Source organism: Ahaetulla prasina, chromosome 1, assembly GCF_028640845.1.
Source record: "Ahaetulla prasina isolate Xishuangbanna chromosome 1, ASM2864084v1, whole genome shotgun sequence".
NCBI classification, from domain to species: domain Eukaryota; kingdom Metazoa; phylum Chordata; class Lepidosauria; order Squamata; family Colubridae; genus Ahaetulla; species Ahaetulla prasina.
In genome coordinates this window covers 287978073-287995453 of record NC_080539.1, presented here as the reverse complement: position 1 = coordinate 287995453, position 17381 = coordinate 287978073, and the positions used below count along the sequence as shown (strand labels likewise).

At 37.6% G+C, this 17381-nt stretch overlaps 1 protein-coding gene across 10 annotated transcripts in view; it reads right to left on the bottom strand.

Moving 5' to 3' along the window:
- The window catches only part of PRR5L (proline rich 5 like), a 79356-nt gene that overhangs the window by 32491 nt on the left and 29484 nt on the right, over window positions 1-17381 (bottom strand). For all 10 annotated transcript variants that reach the window (XM_058161681.1, XM_058161686.1, XM_058161687.1 and 7 more), the window contains 2 exons: window positions 15061-15141; window positions 10585-10633 (listed from right to left, as the gene is read on the bottom strand). In XM_058161681.1, coding sequence (XP_058017664.1) covers window positions 10585-10633; window positions 15061-15141 — 130 coding nt within the window. The remainder of the gene's footprint in view (window positions 1-10584; window positions 10634-15060; window positions 15142-17381) is intronic.

The following is a 17381-nucleotide window of genomic DNA, read 5'->3' as shown; positions in this document are numbered from 1 at the left end:
TCCAGTTTTCCAGTGTGCTAAAAATTAGAACAAAACCAAGACTTATAACAATACACTGCATGAAGGAATGTCCCTATTTGCTATTAGCCATTTTATTTTATTATTTATTTATTTTATTTTATTTTATTCCATTTTATTCCTCTGCCATTTTTCAGGTGATGGCTCCAATATAGTGAGTGTATCCACCCAATGAATCTGCCTGTACTTTGGAATCCCCCTTTAAAGTAGGGAGTTTCCTAAAAATGTTTTCTTCAATTAAAAACTTTGGGGCTCTCCCCAGACACAACTCCTTCTTGTATCAATTGTGTTACATAAGAACTGACATTCATTTCTGAACTTCAGAAATTAGAAGGAATGAGTCAATGTTGACTCTATTTTACATCATCAGTGCAAGCCACACTTTGCAAAACTTTACTTTCTTTTTTTTTAAAAAAAAGAGGAACATCTTAGATCCTTTGTTTTTTTTAAAAAAGGGAAACAAATGAAAAAGCTGTTTAAATAACTATCTTGTTTTCTTGGTATTTAATGCAGCAGTTATAATCGGTTTAATGGGATGTACGGCCTTACATGCAATATCATTTTATTTAAAATAAGATTTCTGATCATTAAATGTATTTCAATATTTAGTTGTCGTTGAAGAATATGCTGAAAATCCACGTTCACAAAGTTGTGCTGAAGGAAAAAGAAGCCGTACCGTCAGGTTTTTCTCACTTCAAAGACTATGTTCCCTGTGAACTTTTACTGAAGTTTGTGATTTTTTTTTTTGTTATTTTAATATATGCTTATGGCAAACATTTTCTGTTCATTTTTCACTAGAAACCAAATAGATCAATAACCCATTAAAAAGTTTTTAGAACCACAGACCAACTCACAGAACATCTTCAATAGTTAACATTGTTATTCTGCAGAATATGGTTTAAGAATATTCACATAGATCTCCCAAGGAACTAGCAACCTAAAATTTTCTGGCAGGGAGAAGGAATGAGAGATGAAGCTCAGCAAATGCAGTCGTTATTTACTTTATTCATTAAACATGAAACTCAGTCAATTGAACATTCAAAAATGCATCACAAATACCATTGACTGGTGCTAATGGTTGATACGGGTTGCTGCCACCGTCCTACGTATGAACCAAGTACCTTTTTAAGATTTACGATGTTCCGAATAGCACAGTTTTTTGCAGTTCCGCTGGTGTTATTGCAGGAAGCTGAAATTTGTTGATGTATCTTTTAAAATTCTTGACATGGTATCAAGTGCCCCGATGATAATGGGTATCACTATTATATAATATATTTATTTGCGCAGGACTGGACTAGATTTTAAATTCGAATTGGTTTTAATGGGGATTTTATTATTTATATTGTCATTTTTAATTATTCGGCCATTTGTAATAAGTTTTTTAATGGATGTTTTATTTTGTATTTATATGTATATTTTTATCTGGCTGTGAACCGCCCTGAGTCCCTAGGAAGATAAGGCGGTATAAAAATACGAAAAATAAATAAATTAAAAAATTAAAAAATTACACGTTTCATCCATAGCTGTGTAGTTTCGATGGCCACATTGCAATATCTCATGATTTTTTCCAGTTCTTTTTCTTTGACTCTGGCATCTCCTGGTACCGCAATGTCAATAAATTGTACGTTTCGTTTTTCGACAACTATGATATCTGGCGTGTTGTGTTCCAAGTGACGATCTGTCTGCATTCAAAAGTCCCACAAGATCTTCACCTCCTCATTTTCTAACACTTTTTCCACTTTATGTTCCCATGACTTTTTGGATACAGGTGAGTTGTATTTTTTACATGATGATGATGATGATGATGATGATGATTATCATTATTATTATCATTATTATTATCATTATTATTATTATTATTATTATTATTATTATTATTATTATTATTATTATTATTATTATTATTATTATTATTAAATTGATTTGTTCTCTATGTCTAAGTGGCTCACAACCATAAAATATGAAGAAATAAAAAGAAAGATTAACCAAAGGGAAAGTAAAATAGAATCAAATAATAAAAATATAAAACAAAACCTGGTTTTGCCAACAGACTCGAAGAACCCAGAGTTTAATGAAGCCCATCAAGTGTTGTTTGATCGACTATTTTTCCAAGGGGATAGATTTGTTTATTTATTGTTTGTAAATTGATTTTTATTTCTGTGAGCCTGCCCAGAGTCACTGAGAGTGAGTGGGCGGCCGTGCAAATTTTCTTAAATAAATAATAAAAAAATAACAATAATATGTAACAATAATAAAACAAGCAAGGAGAAAGAAAACAAAAAAAATATACATTGATATGACTAGTAAAAAAAAAAAAATAAGAAGCATGGGGAGCAGAGGTGAAGAGAGGTAGAGTCTGCTGTCAATCTAGCAGCCACCTCCAGAATTCCCTATTGGCTCCAAGAGGTTCCAAAGGGCAGATGCTACGGCAGAGAAGGCTCTTCTTCTGGATCCTGACAGTCAAAGTTTTTTGACTGACGGGATCTGCAGTAGGCTCTCACTGCCGAGTTGAGTAGGATGGGCTGGTTTTAGCAAGATTACGGTTCATCAAGTAGCCTGGACCTATGCCATTAAAGACTTTAAAGGTCACAGCCAGCATCTTGAACTGCACTCTAAAGCAGACTGGTAAAGCCACTGTAATTTGCCAATGTACTACAATATTTATAATTAGGGAATTAGGGAACTGCTCAGGCCATCAAGTCCAACCCTCTGCTCAGCCCAAAAAAATCCACATTAAACCATCCCTGACAGAGACTTACTCAGCTTCTACTTACTCTTAAATCAGAAATGTTTAATAAGAAAGATGCCTCTCTAGGTAATTGATTCTAATTTCAAATTATTCTTATTGTTAGGGTGGGTTTTTTCCCCTTCACATTCAACTGGAATCTTTCTTCTTGCCCTCTGGGATAATATATAATAGTAGTCTTTTATATAATCATGTCCAAGGTACTCTCTGAACTTGCAGAATTCCCAGGCAAAGTGGTCATAAGAATTCAAGGAATTAAAATCCTACAGGCATCTGGATACACCAGTTTGAAAAAGCCTGAAGGTTATGCATGCAGACAGAATTTTTATGTAATAAAACATGCCCATGGTTATGAGCAATTCTTCCATTGTGAAAAAGAGGCAGATGAATCATCTGAGTAATTTTAATAAGTAACTATTCCTCTAACATTTATGGGAAGTGTTTGTGGTTTCAAGAGACAGATGTACTACGTTGCCTACAGTTTACCTATACTATGCACATGGAATAATTCACAACTATCCAGAATAGTTGTGAATTCCTTGTCTGATGGAAAATAATTGGCTGGCGGGGGATCTTTATACAAGCAAGCACACAGAGGAACAGTGAACAAAACAGAAAATTGGTCAGCAGTATTATGTTCAATTACCCAAGCAACTATTTTCCTGCAAATTCAGAACAAGCCAAAAGAAAATCTTGATCAATCTTGATCAAGGCAAAACAATAGATGCAATTTACATAGACTTCTGTAAAGCTTTTGACTCAGTGGTACACGACAAACTTCTCCTAAAACTAAAATCCTGTGGCATCTCTGGACCCCTCCACAATTGGATAACAACGTTCCTGTCAAACAGACAACAAGTGGTCAAAATAGGCAGTGCCCTATCAAATCCTGTTCCTGTCAATAGCGGCGTTCCCCAAGGCAGTGTTCTTGGACCAACACTCTTCATATTATACATTAATGATCTCTGCGGCCATATTAAAAGTAATTGTGTTCTCTTCGCTGACAATGTCAAACTATTTAACACTACCAACAATAGAGCTACCCTTCAAAAAGACCTTGACTTTGTGTCAGAATGGTTTAAAACCTGGCAACTCCAAATCTCAACCAGCAAATGCTCTGTCCCTAACCCTAACCCTAACCCTAAACACTAAATACAAACTCGATGGACATTATCTTACAGATGATCCCCACCCTGTCAAAGATCTTGGAGTTTTCATATCCAATGACCTAAGTGCCAAAGCCCACTGCAACTACATCACAAAAAAGGCATTAAGAGTTGTAAACCTAATCTTACGTAGCTTCTTCTCCAGAAACACTACACTACTAACCAGAGCTTACAAAACATTTGCTAGACCAATTCTTGAATACAGCTCGCCTGTCTGGAACCCATACCACATTTCAGATATCAATACAATTGAACGTGTCCAGAAATATTTTACAAGAAGAGTTCTCCACTCCTCTGAATACAACAAAATACCTTATGCCACCAGACTTGAAATCTTGGGTTTAGAAAACTTAGAACTCTGCCGCCTTCGACAGGACCTGTGTTTAACTCATAGAATCATCTATTGCAATGTCCTTCCTGTTGAAGATTACTTCAGCTTCAATCGCAACAATACAGGAGCAAACAACAGATTTAAGTGCAAGCTCAAGACTTTCTTATTTCATCGAGCAGGGCTGGCCTAATGGGAATTTTAATGGGGTTTTATAGGGTTTTTATAATTTTATTTTATTATTTTTTAACTTTTTAGCCAAATTGAATTAGATTTTTAGTGATATATTGTTTTAATTGTTGTGTTACTGTTTTATTTTGGCTGTACACCGTCCTGAGTCTTCGGAGAAGGGCGATATAAAAATATAAATAATAAATAAATAAATAAATAAATTTAAACTTAATGTTAACCGCTTCAATCTTGATTGCAGAAAATATGACTTCAGTAACAGAGTTATTAATACTTGGAACACACTACCTGACTCTGTGGTCTCTACTCAAAATCCCCAAATCTTTAACCAAAAACTGACTACTATTGACCTCACCCCATTCCTAAGAGGTCTATAAGGGCCGTGCATAAGAGCACAAATGTGCGTACCGTTCCTGTCCTACTGTTTCCTTTCATTATATCAAATTTATATAGTTATTACATGCTTATACTCATATATATGCTTATATGTTATATAGGTCCTTCATGCTTATGCTTATGTATGCTGTTATGACAAATAAATAAATAAAAGAAATAATAAAAAAAAAGAAATGCAGGCCAAAAAAAAATGCACAAATGGTCTAAATATATAGCAATCATGGGGAAGAAGCTATTCTCATTTTGAGAAATACATCAATGCCCTTGCAGTGCTTCCTTCCAAAGAAGCTTTATTTTGAAAGACTATGTCAACTCAATTAAAATTACTCAATAAAGTCATAGAGACTTTAAAAGTCAATAAAGACTATGTTTAAAATAATCCATGGTTTGTTTTTATATGGCGCATAGAAGTCTGAGTCCCTTTTTAACAGAAGGCCTTTCTCTGTGTTACCTAGAAATTTAGCAATTATTTCAGATTCAATAAATATATCTTTGGGCAAAAGTAAGGAAACATCTTCTCAAATTTCTCAAAATGCTAGAATAAACAATTACTTATGTTATTCTCACAAATCATGCCATGTATTATATTCTGTCTCCTCTCCCCACTGTAATAATTTATGAACTTGGGTAAAGATACTAGAAAACACAGTATCTCGAATTAAAAATCCAGACTGAAAAAGAATCATAACACACAGAAAAGTTTGAGTAATTACAAGGGAATATAAAGTCTTATCTACCAGAATTCAAACATAAAACAATAGTAAGTGGTTAGATGTACACATCATTGTTGTTGTTGTTAGTTGTAAAGTCGTGTCTGACGCGACCCCATGGACAACATTCCTCCAGGCCTTTCTGTCCTCTAGCATCCTCTAAAGTCCATTTAAGATCACTCCTACTGCTTCAGTGACTCCATCCAGCCACCTCATTCTCTGTCATCCGATTCTTCTTTTGCTCTCAATCTTTCCCAGCATTAGGCTCTTCTCCAGTGAGTCCTTCCTTCTCATTAGGTGACCAAAGTATTTGAGTTTCATCTTCAGGATCTGGCCTTCTAAAGAGCAGTCAGGGTTGATCTCCTCTAGGACTGACCGGTTTGATCGCCTTGCAGTCCAAGGGACTCGCAGGAGTCTTCTCCAGCACCAGAGTTCAAAGGCCTCAATTCTTTGGCGCTCAGCCTTTCTTATGGTCCAACCTTCACAGCCATACATTGCAACTGGAAAAACCATCACCTTGACTATATGTACTTTTGTTGGCAGGGTGATGTCTCTGCTTTTTAGTACGCAGTCTAGATTTGCCATAGCTTTCCTCCCCAGGATTACGATTTATGGTAAATCGTAATTTTGTTTCCTTGTTTCAGCTAAATCTGACTTGTGAACCCAGCAACTGTGTTTTGGGCTTAGATATGGTAAGGTTAACTGACTTATTGAATAAACCTTAAGTTCTGAAGTTGTATTAACCATATATTTGTTATGTAGTCAGTGTGAAATGTTAATTGATTAATTAACCCTTAGTTTAATAGAATACATGAAATTTGCCACATGAAACTTTCTTTCACATGTAAGGACTAAGCAACCAGATTATTTCGTTAAATAAGAAAGTATCAAGAATCCCTTTACACACTATTCCAGCATATGAGGAACAGTAACTGGTAACTTATAACACTTTACATTTATTCTGGACATCATGTTCCAGATGTCAGTGGCTTAGCTGAAAAGTTCACTGCCTATCAGATATATGTGCAACTTTGAACAATAAAATGTAAAAAACAAACAAACCAGGTTTTCCAACTTCCATCATTTATCCCAAAAATAGCTAGAACGATTAGTGGGCAAACTCACTTGTCACCTGAGAAACCACTTTGTAAATGAGTTGGAAAAACTAAAGGAACTTTTCAATCTGCATATACAGATGTAAAATGCCATCTGGATATTCTAAAACTGGATGATTGCATTAAATTATAGGTTAAGTAGTGTTAATTATGCAAATTTCCATAACTAAGACTCGAGTATTTTTTTTTAAATGGGACATTCTACCCAATTAAACTAGGAAAGAACAGGGAAACAAAGTATGATTCCTTCACATGGAGAAGTATCTGTTGGAATAATTTGTTCAAGATTACATTGCGAGCAGTGCAGAAAATTCGATTTGTATTTTTTGAATCAGACTGCTGTATGAAGTTTTGTCTTTTACATTTATGAAAATGAATATCCCATATGTACATCTTTGTATTTATCTCACATATCCTCTGGAAGGAGTATTAATGGAAATTCTCTTTGAAACACAAAATTCCCATATATGCAAATAAAGTCAAAAGGATACGTTTGTGTTTATAGAATTGAAAAAGTTCACTATTGAGAAAAAACATTTCTAGATTGGTTCTGTTTTCATGAAATGTTACAGTGATTTGGTTATGAGTACTTTGGTAAATGGGTCTGGATGGGGAGAAACAGGCTCAAGCTCAATCCCTCCAAGACGGAGTGGCTGTGGATGCCGGCACCCCGGTACAGTCAGCTGCAGCCACGGCTGACTGTTGGGGGCGAGTCATTGGCCCCAATGGAGAGGGTGCGCAACTTGGGCGTTCTCCTGGATGGACGGCTGTCTTTTGAAGACCACTTGACGGCCGTCTCCAGGAGAGCTTTTTACCAGGTTCGCCTGGTTCACCAGTTGCGCCCCTTTCTAGACCGGGATGCCCTATGCACAGTCACTCATGCTCTCGTGACATCTCATCTGGATTACTGCAATGCTCTCTACATGGGGCTCCCCTTGAAGAGCACCCGGAGGCTCCAGTTGGTCCGGAATGCGGCTGCGCGGGTGATAGAGGGAGCCCCTTGGGGCTCCCATGTGACACCTCTCCTGCGCAGACTGCACTGGCTACCTGTGGCCTTTCGGGTGCGCTTCAAGGTTTTGGTAACTATCTTCAAAGCGCTCCATGGCATTGGGCCGGGTTACTTACGGGACCGTCTGCTGCCACTGATTGCCTCCTTATTAGGCTGTAAACCGCCCTGAGTCCTTTGGGAGATAGGGCGGTATAAAAATGCGATTAAATAAATAAATAAATACAGTAAGTAGTCCTCAAGAATGACAGAAATGATAAAACAGTTGCTCTACTTTTCAAACTGTGTAAGTCTTCCACAATTCTCTTGCATAGAATTAGGATCATTCCTTTAAAATGCACACATGTTTATAATGTGCTGATAGTTTACTTTCAGTTTAAAAGGAAATTAAACAATTACAAATCAAGTGATCTGGTATCTCACTGCTTACAAGCCAGAATTGTAAACCATGGTTCCTTTCTCATTTAGAAATTATGGCTTGTAAGGAGACCAACAGCCAAACATCTCTAGTCCAATAGATGTGCCAATAAATCATTCCAGATTTATTTAACAATTCAAGCTCGCAGTAATGAATAAATTGAAATTCAGCAGCATGCCATATATCATAAGCCATGATTTTCAATAATGCTGATTTATTGTTCAGTGTTTATTCTATTATTGTTTTAGATGACTTATTTTTTTAAAAAAAATCTAGAAGTAAGCAGAGCCTAAATTACAGCAACAAGTCATTGGGGCAAAAAACATTTTGTTTTTTTCTTATCCCTTAAATGCCATTACAATGATTACATGCACTAGAATCAAGTACTAACAAGTGTTTGTAACCTACAATCTTGCCAGTTAAAGTTGGTTCTCACTAATAAATCTATTAAAACATTCACTTATTAATTTGCTATCATGACATTCACCCAACCTGAATAGGGCTGGTTTAAATTTGTACTACAAAATAGCACACTATAAGATATTGCCTGGAATTACAATCCCCAGTTATTTTTATTTCATTACTTAGCATGCAGTAGACTTGGTAAGTTTATGAATTTTATAGGGTTTTTTTTTCTGTTTCTGGAACAAAAAAGGATAAAATATAGGGAAATTCAGTGTGTGTGTCTGCAAAAACTTTGTGCCAATTGTGTGTGTGTGTGTGTGTGTGTGTGTATGTATATTGTGCACAAACTATATAAATGTAACCACTATTGCATTGGTTATTGCTGCTACAAGAAATGCATTGTAATAGCGTACACTGAATTGAGGATAAAGAATAAATTATAAGTTAGTCTGCCTTTTTAGAAATCCTTGTGGCTACTTCTGGGAAATCTATTGGGTCCCCAATATAGAGGTGGACGAAAGAAACATCCTATTCATAATTTGATTTCAAAGGTTTCATTTTCACTAATGAGGCTGCTTTCTACAGTAACAATAGCCATTACTTTGTGCATACATTTTTTTTGCACTCTTGTAGATAACAGGCCCCAAACTTTTTCCGTGGTTAAATTTAAGATCTTTGAGGGATGTTTATCAGTTAAATGGTACATAAAAATTTCACTCTGACTCATGCATTTCCTCACCTCCAGTGTTTGAATTATTGTTGCTCTGCAGACTATTTAGATTTCAAAAAGCAATGCTACATTCCCTGAAAGGCTTATTAAATTAGATTTCTGTTCATGTGTTTCAAAGCCACAACCACAACATATTTTAGTGCATGCTAGAACTATGTGGGTTGACAGCTTATCTAACATGCATTCCACATTTAAGTGCTAAGAATGGGTATTTGCACAGTGCATCTTATGTCACTGCTTTGGTAGCTTTTTCCAAAAAGGTGGGGAAGGGCTAAGCATCATAGCATGAATTCCTAGAGAGGAAAACTCATCAAAGGAAGCTGTTCTCAAGGATGGTCTCTTCTCAGTGACCACTGAAGCCATCTTAAATCAATATGGAGAAATGCATTAACCCTATGGTACAAGAGACCACATAAAGTATTTCTGATTAGGAAATATTAAACTGTCAGTTGAATATTTATTGAAAGGTGGAATATCTTCAAAGATTCTGACTGTGGAAATTTCTATATGATGCCTTATTATCAAATCTCTTTATTCTCTTTGATTTTATAATGTCCAGAGTCTTCTAGGGCAGAGATCCTCAACTTTGGGTTCATACACAGGCACCAGTCCACAGTATACCAGAAACGGGGCCACACAATAAAGTGAAGACCTATACGTGGGATGCAGACAGCATACATGCCCTCTCTGGTCTGCGGAAAAGCCTCTCTACACGGAACTGGTCCCTGGTGCCCAAAAGGTTGGGGACCAATGCTGTAGGGGAACTTGATAATCTTAGATTAACAGCCATTATCTAAAAAGATCTTGGGTATATTATTTATCCCAAATGTTCATAAGGCATTGAAATATATTTTCACTTCTAAGTTTTGCAATGAGAATGATGAAGGGAATGTGGAGAAGAGAAACATGAGTTGTGAGCATTGTAACTTAAGCAACACATACCCCCATGTACTGGGGGCAAAGGGGGTTTTGAGGCCAGAAGCGGAGAAAATTCACTAGTTGTGATCCTTTTTCTGAAATCCCCTTTCCAATTGTTCAAGAGTTTTTAAAGAAAAATAATCATCCTCATAGTATTAGCCACTTAAATGGGGTGTTTTTATGAAATACAATCCTACCGTTTTAAGAAAAGAAATACTAACTTTTATCAATTTGTATTTCTGCGAATAAGGTTGTCCAGCTTTGTTTAACCTTTGCTATCATGCTATGTTGTCCAAAACACTTTCTAGCTTTCTGTTCAAAATCCAAGAACTTGCAACTACTTAAAAAGGAGAAGAAAAAGGAAAGCCAGCATAAAGACTTAATCAAAAGGTAGTCCAATTTCATTGTTTCATCTATCCACTTAAGGACTAAATGTTACCTGAAAATATTCTGTGATGAAGGATCCAAGCTCACTCTTCAACAACTGCCTGGAAAGAAATGGATCACTTATCATGAAAACACTTCCAGAAAATAGTAATAAAAAATAGATATTTACAGAACTCTATAATGCATAGGTGACTAATAAGATACTTTGACTTTTATGTATTGTTTAATTTTATTTTTTTCATTCTTTCCCATGACACATCTGGTAGTTGACAAAAAATCCTTAGTTGCTAGAACACCAAACTGTTAGCTGGTATAACATTAAAAGGTAAAGGTAAAGGTTATCCTCACACATATGTGCTAGTCATTTCCGACTCTAGGGGGCGGTGCTCATCTCCGTTTCAAAGCCGAAGAGCCAGCGCTGTCCGAAGACGTCTCCGTAGTCATGTGGCCGGCATGACTCAATGCCAAAGGTACACGGATGTAAGGTTGTCCCTATTTTTCTACTTGCATTTTTTACGTGCTTTCGAACAGCTAGGTTGGCAGAAGATAGGACAAGTAACGGGAGTTCACCCCATTATGTGGCACTAGGGATTCGAACCGCCAAACTGCCAACCTTCTGATCAACAAGCTCAGTGAATTAGCCACTGAGCCACCGTGTCCCCTGGTATAACATTACATTTAACCAAAGCCGGCTTCATTTGCTTTTAATCTGATTTATCCCACACTTGCATGAATCATTTAGAATTACATTCTGACAATGCATTCCTTGTAGCATGTTAACCATCTGGATTAGAAATACTTATTTGTATGAGACAAACTTTATAGCAAGAATTTGATCAAAAGACGTTAGTCTTCATACTTAACTCCTGTCAAGGAAGAACAAGTTCAATTTCTAAAGAAGGTAAGATCTGATTTAGCCATCTCCTACATTCCTAGATATTATTTTTGAGTGGGCTGGAAAGCAAAGCAAAACCAAGATTTCTACTCTTTCCAGTCAGGTTAAGTTATAACGCGTTGATGTCCCATCCCACATGTATTTAATGCCTAATAATCATGAAGAAACCATTTCAAACCTTACTAAAATCTGTAAGACAAGGTCCAGTCACCATGCTATAAGAGAAACAATTTCAGCAACATTCCAGTACAGAAAACCCCTGTCATTTTCTGATCAATGACAAACACTATACAATTCCAATTTCAACAGTTTATCCTCAAGTAAATCACTATAATATTGTTTTTTTTAAATCTGAATCCTTTCAAGCAGAATTGAGGTATAGCCAATTTTGAATACCCGAGAGGATGAACCCATGGAACTTTCAACTAAACCCCATCTATGACTTCAAAATAATAATTTAAAAATCATTTTGCAATAGTATGTTGTTACTACTATGACACAACCTCCCTGTTACAGTTTGTCATGAAGCTGAGACTCTGAGACATCATTTTTCTTCTTGCTGCACCCAGCATTTAATTCAATACACGAGATTTGTAAGAATTCTGAATTCCTGTCCTCAATTTCCACCCCATAATGCTTCTCAAGTTATGGGTAGCCATTCTTCACCAATGTTATTTCTTTCCTCCTTTTTATATTATCCCATTCACTGGACTAACAAATTTGCTTTCTGAGCTTATGTAAACTAAAACCACCAATTCCTTCCCTAATCCTGTATGATCAAAACCTTCCAGGCATTCACCCAATACGTTTGCTATTCATTTTCTCACTCCAGCAATTAACCAATCCACTGAACAAACCTAATCAGGCATCCTTGCAGAGTAAGCTTTATTAAACGGAGGATTTTGTGATCTGGAGCCCCATTTAGTTAATGCATCAAGTGAACTTTAATCCACATAACAAAATTCATTTGTCTTCAAAATGAAATACACAGATTTGCTGTGATGTGCCAATACATTTATCCTTCTGGAAATTGTGATAAAAGAGGTGTAATTGGTGGTTTTGTTGACAGCTGATTGATCCGATTGAAATTTCTGCCTCTTCTTGTTATACACAAGTAAGCTAGTTATATGCATTTGCTTATATACATGGAAGGCAGTTGCATAGCTGGGAAAACAAATGTTGCCTTTACAAAGAGCAAAATGAATGTACTGTTGTTAACAACAACTTTCCTTTCCAAGCTTCTTATGTAAAGTATGCATTAAAGCAGTAAGATTTTTATCCGTAAGCATGAAAGGGAGGGTGGGATCTGATTTCAGAAGAAACTTACAAAGTCATTTGTCAGAGCATAAAGAATTTACTGAGATGATATAAAAAGAAAAAAAAAACAACCCAGCTTTACGAAGGCTTCATTTTTGTTTTCAAAGCAAGATCTTATGGCCAAAACTGCATGCTTTAAACAGATGTTTTTAAATCAGTCACATAAATCTGTGCTACTGGAGAAAATGTCAGAGCTGTTCTTAATTAACTCACTGGGTAGTGTATCAATCAGAAGCATGGAGGATACTGATAACCTTTTGTTGAAACATTTTAGCTTTCTTGGCATTGACAATGTTTAAACAAGTTCACGGAGTTGAAGGAGGAAAGGCCATGAAGTGAGAAAAAAAAAAACCCAGATCATTCTGTGTTTATCAAATTTGAAGCTATAATCAAACTAATGTTTGTTTCTATTTTCTAGAGAAAACTCTTACCTATTGCCATGCCTTTGTTTTTGTTTTCTGGTGCCTTAAAGTCATTGTTGACTCTTGATAACTACTTGGACAAGTCCCTACGGTATTCTTAGCAAGGTTTTAGAAAGTGGTTTGCCATTTCCTCCTTCTTAGGGCTGAGAGAGAATGAGTGGCTCAAGGTCACCTAACTGGTTTAGTGCTAAGGCATGAAGAACTCACAGTCTTCTGCTTTCTAATCTGGCACCTTAACCACCACACCAAACAGGCTCCATCAAGACATGAATCTTTTTTGTGCTCATACATCTAACCAAACTGTTCAAATAAATTCATTGCATGATCAGTGCCTATTTTCATCATTATCCAAACTTCAGTTATTTGTACCCTATGACTATCATGAAGTGTTGTACCTTATGAGTCTTTATGAATTTATCTTTTCTTTTATATACGCTGAGAGCATATGCACCAAGACAAATTCCTTGTGTGTCCAATCACACTTGGCCAATAAAAAATTCTATTCTGTTCTGTTCTATTTGATTTGATTCCTATTTCTATTCTATCCTGCGACACACGAAGATATTCCCAACTGAACACTGAAATCTGCAATATTCTATACCTACAGCATAGTGATTTCTGTCACTCATGCTTTTTCACCTTCTCTCTTTCATATACACAAATTCAGTACCTAAATATGATTCCGTTCAGATTTCGAAGAGCAGACCTACTGCATCCCACTTCCAAAAACACCAACCATCAAAGCAGATGCATTAGCAACACCTCACAAGTTTTTTAAAAGAAAAAGCAGGGTCACAGAAACAGAAACCTGTCTGAGGAAGAAGCCCAATTCAAGGCTAGTTCTTTTCTATGATGCCACTTCTTTAGAGCATCACCTTACAAAGCAGCAGCATTCACACAGCACCTCACTCAACTCAACCAACTAATAGAAAATCAAACATAACTTTTCTCAGCCTCAATTAAATCTTTGCCCCAGAAAGTGCACATTTATTCATTTCTGACCCCACATATATTATTGCAGAATAACAGTGGTGGGGAAAACCCTTCAAATTCTTTGCAAAAATTCAAGATAAAACAATCTCAGCCCTGCTTACATGCAAATAGCTGAATCACTTAGCATCATTGCTCTGTCTGCTAAAAATATGAAACACATGTATCTACCACATCAACAACAACCCAGCCAGCCACCAATAAGCCATTCTTACAGGTGATAGTTTCCCCGTCCTGAAGTTCCTTTAATATTATGATGGCAAAAGGAAGCTGAAAAGGTACCCTTTTGATAGCCACTTCTTAACTATAATTGTGGCATGTAAAGTAGAAGGGTGCTTGGCCAGAGACCATAGCAAGCTCGACAGCCACTCTGAGCCGGGGAATCGGCTTTCCATAGGGACCGCTTTCCCTGTGGAAAGCATAACTGGGAACAGCGCCCACCACATCCAGACTGGCCCTGGAGCTGCACAGGAAGCAGGAGTGGTGTCAACAACTGTGCAGCTCTCCCCCAACATGCCCTCCTCACCCTGTGAGGGTGATGGTGATGCCAAGAGCCCCTAGATGTAAAGAATTTGCTGGAAGAGGAGCAAGACCAAATTCTGATTTCAACTATCCATTATTGCCACTGCTACTACAAGAAATCATCTGGTAACAAGAGGAAGAAAGACCTAAATCCATTCTCCTGCTTCCCATATAAAATCATTGATATATGACCCTTTTTTTTCCTGTTGTGAATTTCTAGCATCATGAAAAGAGTCCATAGTTCAGTCTCCTTTCCTGTGCCAATAAAAGAAGCATATCAAGAATCCAAGGCACAAGCTACTGCCACAGCACAAAGCTCTCAGCGTTTCTTTTGCCCCGACCTGGGAAGGCTGTTGAATCCAGTTCATTTAAATCCACATACCTGACATTTTCGTTGAGGATGTAGAGTTCATTGTTTTGCAAGCCTCCCCCTTTGAAGACATTGATCACTGCTGTTTGAACACTACCAAAACAGAAGGAGAAGGTTAGGGCAGTCATAAATAATGAATGTCATCGCCTGATTTACACAAAGCAATGAAACTGCAGTCAAGAACCGTGTAAATATATCAGAGAGTAGAGAAGGAAATTAATTGCCCTTAAATGACTTCTGCATTCCACCCCACCATGGAATCATTAGGCTCCTTTGCCCACGGCTGTGGAGAGAAATATAATTATACAGATATCAAGAGACTAATACAGGCAGGTGCTAGTCAAAATTAAGTGCACCGCTGTTTCCTTCTGCCCTTATGCAGCTCTTATTTAGAGCACCGCCGTGACTATTGCATCATCTTCTTTGGAAACAAAAATCAACTCTGGAAATTTTGGCCGTTGTGTATTCTGACTTCTCCAGGCATATACAAAGGCCAGTGATTAAACAGAGTTTGCTTCATTGCATACCACAAAAGAATACTTTCTTATAAAAGAAAGAAAGAAGAGACAGAGTGTTGTCTATGTTTCACAAGATGCAAAAACTTATCTCTGCAGGTCTGCATGGCCAAATCATTGTGGAACAGTCTCTGAATTAACCCAGGGTTCCCCCCACCCACCCATAAAACATGAAAAAATGATTACAGAATTCAAGAAAATAAGGACATTTTTGCTAGTTCCTTCATTAATCCAGTTATCTATAAATATATTTGTACAAACTACCCACTATCAAGCCAATCACAGTTCTCAGTTAGCACCATGGGGAGTTGAGAGGGAGATGAAAGAAGAATCAATCACTGCTGTCTCCCAGCAATTTGTAAATGCTCTCTGCACCATTAACTACAGGCATTTAAATAGGGTAGTGCTTCTAGTTACTGATCTCGTGATAATTCACATAGAGGTACTCCTAAACTTACGGTAGTTTAATAATTGCATTTATGATGGCTTGGCAAATGGTTATGCTGTCCCCCTTCCCTGCAGTCACATTATTGCATTTCAGGTTTTTGGTAATACATTCCCATTTACAAACATATGTCAATTGTCTTGTTGTCATGTGATTGCCATTTGCAATTTTCTCTGTTGGCTTCCCCAGAAAGTCAATGGGAAAGCCAGCAGGGAAGGCCATGCGGTGGGGTGGGGGGAGATGGAGATTTTTAGGTTCATTCCCCAAGTGCACCAAGAGATTTTCCCTTCCCTCCATAGCGAGGGAAAATCCATGCATGCACTGGAGGAACAAATTTCATATCCTGCAAAAAAAGCCAGCAAATACCATTGTTCTCACGACCATTTGGAAGGCCCCTTCTCCAAACTGGAGATTTTGGAGAAGGAGCCTTCTGAACCATCTCAAGAATGGGGCCTGCTTACAGGATGGAGCAAGTGGCCTCAGTGATCAGCAGATGCAGAATCCAAAAGTAAATATGGACCTGGGCATGGTGGGGTAGCGAGAGGACCTGGGTTTCCCAGTGTAGTGGGAGGCCCAGACCCTCTCCCCAGCATTCTACTTAACAACCTGCAAAGATACTTAACAATCACAACTGGAAGAGCTGGGACTGTGGTCATTGAATGAAATGACATCTTGCTTAATGACCATTTCATTTAATGATTACATTTCTGGGGCCAATTGTGGCCATAAGTGGAGGACTACTTGTACAGCATAGAATCACAGTTTGATACTATGAGAAATGTCCTTGAGGGAGCTCACTTTTTTCTCTCTGAACCACTACACTGATAACCAGTTCATCTGAATCAACAAACTATGTTTGGAACTTTTTCTTCTTAACAGAACTGTAAACAATAACTTGACAGGTTAACCAAGCAATAAAAGTAGAATTAACTGTAGCCATCAAATCATACATACATACATAAATACATACTCTAAGACATTTTTGTGACCACATTTTAAAATAATCTAGAGCCGTGATGGCAAACCTATTGCATACGTGCCAGAGGTGGCACGCAGAGCCCTCTCTATGGGCACGTGCACCGTCACCAGCTGCTCTTCTGGTTTCCGGCATGCGCACCAGCCATCTGGTCTTTGCGGACGCCGGAACGCCAAAGACCAGCTGGCCAGTGCGCATGTGCACACCGGCCGGCCACCTGGTCTTTGGGCTTCCAGCGCACGCATGCATACTGGCCAGCTGGTCTTCAAATTTCCATTGCTCTGGTGCACACATGTGCATGTGCATGTGCATACGTTCCGGTTTGGGCACTCGGTGCCAAAAAGGTTCGCCATCACTAACCTAGAGTCTAGACACACCTACACAGAAATCTCTCTAG